The sequence below is a fragment of the Haplochromis burtoni genome, unplaced genomic scaffold (assembly GCF_018398535.1).
Source record: "Haplochromis burtoni strain Fernald_Lab_line unplaced genomic scaffold, NCSU_Asbu1 Contig_117, whole genome shotgun sequence".
Classification (NCBI taxonomy): Eukaryota; Metazoa; Chordata; class Actinopteri; order Cichliformes; family Cichlidae; genus Haplochromis; species Haplochromis burtoni.
The window spans coordinates 1,189,842-1,195,101 of NW_024582478.1; the positions used below are offsets into that span (position 1 = coordinate 1,189,842).

At 45.3% G+C, this 5,260-nt stretch overlaps 1 protein-coding gene across 1 annotated transcript in view; it reads left to right on the forward strand.

The window, feature by feature from the left end:
• Window positions 1-2,765: 2,765 nt before the first annotated feature.
• fam83c (family with sequence similarity 83 member C) overlaps window positions 2,766-5,260 on the forward strand; it is a 16,117-nt gene continuing 13,622 nt past the window's right edge. Inside the window, exon 1 of the mRNA XM_005928930.3 lies at window positions 2,766-3,816. Coding sequence (XP_005928992.1) covers window positions 3,304-3,816 — 513 coding nt within the window. The 5' untranslated portion in view covers window positions 2,766-3,303. The remainder of the gene's footprint in view (window positions 3,817-5,260) is intronic.

Sequence of the window (5,260 nt, forward strand, 5' to 3'; positions counted from 1 at the left end):
ACAAATTTTCATGAAACAACAAAAAAAACAACACAAAGATCGCACATTTAGAAAAACACAGAAACGCTCATAATGAAAACTGTAAAAGATAAACAACAAAGTAACAAAAATGAGCAAAATTACACAAAAAAATACCAACAAAATCACAGAATCAGATTTGAAATGACTAAAAAGATAAATGATGTAGACCAGCAGCATTAAAGTGAAGCGTTCGCATGCAAGAGCTCGAGTGGTTTATCATCCATGTTTGATTTTCCTCTGCTGTTTTCAGTGAAATCATGAAAAATCACATCAGATAACATATAGATGCCATCTTCACATGTTCAAAGATGATTGTGCCTTTGTTAAGACACAAAGCTCCTATAAGGGATGTGAGGACGCAGCTACCTGGGTACCAGGTGTGTTTATAATCACAAACTGTAGTCAAAAGATGGATGTAGCCTACCAGAATGAATAAAATGACGTCTCCTTTCCTGCCTCCTTTCCTGCCTCCTTTCCTGCAGGTAATTCGCTTTAATTTCTGATGAATTTTTCAAAAGTAACACGATACCCAAAGACTGCCGCTCAGTTCTCTGGAAGGACCGTGACCTTCTAGAGAAATCGTTTCCTTGTTCTCAACTTTTTGTTTCTTTTGTTCTGTCAATCTTTCTCCACACAACACATTTTCTATTTGTTTTTAACAACTTAAAAATGTTTGTAATGGGAAATGAAATCACAGGAATGATTGTGCTTAAAAACCAAAATGACTTCAAAGGGTTAAATAAAATCTTAAAACTTTATAACCAAATCACAGGGAAAAGAAGAGTCATTTAAAATAAGGATTAGTTCCTTGCAACACCCACAGAAACGGAACAGCTGCACAATTAATAACAAAATCGCCACAAAATGACAGAAATGTCCTCAAACTGACATAAAGCAACTGCAGATCACTTGGAGTGACTGTAAAAAACATGTTCTAGTGATTCTATACATGCATTTTATTTGTTTTTTTGTTATGACTGAAATAAAATAGAAAGAGGCTTCGAAATAACTGCTTCTAAAAGGACAAACACAATCCACAGGTGGGATTCAGGGACTCCAGTTAGCTGAGCTGAAACCTAGCACACAGCTAGCAGCTAAGGCCACCTGTCAGTTAAAGAGGCCACGCCCCTTTATAACTCTTAAAAACTGTTGTTTTGAAGGGGGGCGTTATCTGCAGAGCCCAAACTGTTTGTGCATCTGGCTGTAAACATGTTTATTTCTGCTGTAAATGTGTAACATGGGGACTGACTCACTGCTGGAGCCTCTGCTGGACGTCAGAGGAACTGCAGCTTTGGGTACTTGAGGCTTTCATCCTATCAGTTTGTGCATACATCGTGCTGTAAAGCAGCGGTCCCCAACCCCCGGGCCTTGGACCAGTACTGGTCCGTGAGTCGTTTGGTACCGGGCCGCGAGAGTTGAGGCTCAGGTGTGAAATGTCTGGTTTTCAGGGTTTTATCGGTTTCCAGCGTTATTTTGTTATCGTTTTTATCGTTTACTCGGTTTTCCTGGGTCTTTTCACGTGTGTTATGAATAAATCTTCTTTTTTTCGGTACCGGTACTAGTTTTATTTTGTTGTATTTATCCGCGACACCTTAAAGGCCGGTCCGTGAAAATATTGCCGGGCACAAACCGGTCCATGGCGCAAAAAAGGTTGGAGACCGCTGCTGTAAAGTACACATAATCAGACCGATGCCCTCCCGTAAATCATCACATGTCATGTTTATTGTGCACTCTGCAGAAGGTAAAAGTCTGCAGGGACCTGTGTGAGCTTTCAGGTGAATTGGAGTTTCAGCTTTCATGCAGCAGCTACCTGGGCTGGAGTCTCAGGGGAGCGTTTTCCATTTCACACATCAGTTGTGAGACTGAGAGAAACCAATATTTCCTCTAAGAGGTGTGCACTTCCCACACCAGAGGATGAAGCTTTCCACTGTGAAGGAAATCAACTGGCTGCTGGGAAACTTTATTTAAACTCCTGCTAACAAAAAGAAGCTAAAGCCACATCACAGGGACAAAATTAGCGCGGTTATCAGGCAGATACACTATGAGGGAAATGTCCCCTTCAAAATAAAAGCACAGAAACGCAATATATAAGCGCTCAAAGTGAATTCAATGTGCATTGAAACTGAGATCCAACCATCCGAGCATTATTCCAACTGTTTAAATATGTGTTTCAACTTTTATATCAAATAGCATTTCACTTTTTATATGACTTTTAGCTTTATTTCAGAAGATTTATGTCCACTGTAAGACTGATATATCACTTTTTAATGTTACTTTTATCCATAAATTTTAGCTCATGTGAATCTTTTTAGACTTTTTTCCTCATTTATCTTTTATATCAATCACTTTTAGGTTTTCTATCATTTATTGTGTTTATCTGTTATAACAGATTTTTCCCATATACATCATATATGTAGCTCTGTACCATTATATTGATACATTTAAGATGATATCAATGAGAAAAAGGTTTTTTTCATTATTGCTTTGGTCTGTATGTCAATTTATATCACATCTTTTTATTTTAACATTTATTTTCAAATGTTTGTTGTAGCTGTGTTTCAGTCTAATCCCTTTCACGCGTATATACATTACTGTTTTGTTCATTTACTAAACTACTAAACTAAACTACTTATTTGCAGCTCTCTCTCTCTCTCCCGCTTTCTCTTGGAGCTTTATTTTGAAAGTCCTCTCAAAGGGGTGGCTTACCTATTGTGAGTCGGTTGGCTTGACAACGGGAATGATGGGAGGTGCTTGTCCACGTCCGAGATCGGGGACGGGACAGGTAGAGTCAGGTGAACAGAAGCTGCACACCTGACACTGACACACACACACTTTGTCTCTCTCACACACACACGGACACACACGGGCTGAGGGAGAGGAGGCGGCCGTTGCGCTGAAGAGGCTCTTGGGACTTCACATCCTGCTCAGCGCACCGGGAACCAGAGAAGGGGGGACCATTAGGAGCGTCAGGGCGCAGCAGACACAGCAGCTGCTGCGGGCTCGGACTGTTCAGAGCAGGACTGAACTGCGCCTTTAACTCCCAGGACTCTGTGAGTGATTAAGCGGAGGACGGCAGCCTCCTGCCGGGGCGGATTACTGCCCGCTGTGGTCTCACATAATCCGCACTTTGGGATTTTCTTCAATGTTCCCGGAGCAGAGCAGCAGGTAGTTCCTGCCCCGACCTCCCCGCGCACCTTATTTCTCTATTCAAACCCCGGGGGAGGGGGGGTCAGAGACCCGGTGTACCCGCCTAATCCCGCACCTGCTGACCGCAGCAGCACCATGATCAGCTCCGAGCTGAGGCCGGCCTCTAACGGCAGGAAGCAGCTGGGCAAGCTCGCCACCCGCCTGGAGGAGGTGAAGAACCCGTGGCGGCAGGGCTCCACGCTGGAGCTGAGCCACAACGAGGCGGCCCGGCTGGCCACGGACGCACTGCTGGAGCACGGGGAGAAGGAGTACCGCAAGGTGCTGACCGAGGAGCGGGAGGTGAACTTCCTCTCCCCGCTGGAGATCCACTACATCACGCAGCATGCGGCCAGCAAGACGTGCGGCGGCTCCGACAGCAACGGCGTAGGGCCCGGGGACCGGGACTTCGGGGACGGGGACGCCGTGTCCGAGCTAACTTCTGGAACTTACTTCCCCATGATGTCTGACGAGGAGCCTCCGATGCTGGAGCTCGGCTGGCCGGACACACCGACGAGATACGGACCGTCGGAGACTCAGATCTACTTCCAGAGAGACAAAAGCCACAACATCAAAGACCTCATCAGGTCCCTGATCAACAAGGCCAAGAAGGTAAGAGCGCTCTGAGGGACCGGAAACAGAATCATCTCTGTCTGCGATCTTTTATTAAACAGCCTGAAACAGGAGGCCGCTTTTCATCGATTAGTCGATTATTCCTGAAAGCAGCCAGCAGCTGATCGGTCAGTCACGGCAGAGGTCAAAGCTCAGACTGTATTATTGATGAGTGTGTGCTTTGTTCTCACAGTGGTCTGAATATTTGTGCTCTTATAGTCTCCCACAGTCCAGTCACACATCTGTAAACTCGGATTATTTATTCTTATTCTTTAGAGAAAAGCTGGAAATGATTTAGTCTCAAAATCTGCATTTTACAGACTGAAAGCTGCAGCTGGACCAGGAGAGTTTATCCTGGTGACCTTTGACATAAGTCACAGAAACAAAGCAGCAGCTTTCACGTTGGGGTTCATAACACACTGTGAAAAAGCTTCTTATAAATAAAGTCCAACCAAGTTCTCAGCAGTCACGTTGTGTCCACCTCAAACCTGTGAAAACATCAGACAGGACAAAATAAAAGCTTCAGATGTGGAGAGCTGGAAACATATTCAAGTGTAAACTATGTGCAAAATGATTTTTTTACAGCTGAGTTACTGCAGCTAAATGTTTAGTGTGATCCAAAGCATGTCGCTCTCTGCCTGTTAGACCAGTTTGTGGCGCGCTGTGTAAACACAGTCGTCTGTCAGCAGCTGGGATCAGTGACCTCACTCTGTGTGTGGAGCAGCTCTGCGCTCAAAGACATATTCTGCCCATTATTACTCCCAGTGTAGCGCTGTCTGTAAGCCTGAGCTGTGCTGCACGTTTCAGGCTGATCAGAGCAGCTTTAAGTGCTGCGCACAGACGGAGTCAACACAAGTGCTACGTGCCAATAATGCGACCAGTGAAACGGCTTCAAAGAGATGATAACAAAGAAGGAAATGAAGCCTGAATACAGTCAAATGAACAAAGGGAAATCATTATAACTGACTAAAGTCAGGCTGAATTTCCTCTTGAAGCTGAGATTAGATCAAACGTTACAGTCGCTGCTCAACACGGTAACAACACTGAGGCTGAGACGCTGCTGTTGACGCGTCGTTTGGCAGCTGAAGTCGAGAAATAGAAAAAATCTTTGCACTTTTGTCCATTTTTGTCCTTTTAATGATGACGCACGAGTGTGGAGGCTCGAAACCAGGACAAAGTCTTCATTTGGAGTAACAGAGGTGCAGCTCACTGCGTGGATCCGTCCCTGGAGCATTTTTCACCCGGCTTGCTTACAAACAGCGCGAGCAGGCCGGGGCTCGCCCGCCATCTTTGATCTCTTCTTATCAGCTTGTGAGCTCGAGGCCGGCTGCTCGAGGTCCAGGGAGCAGAGGGCTGGCTGTCACACTGCCCGCTGTTTAGGAACAAACCCCCGAGCTCTCACACACACACACACACACACACACACACACACACACACACACAC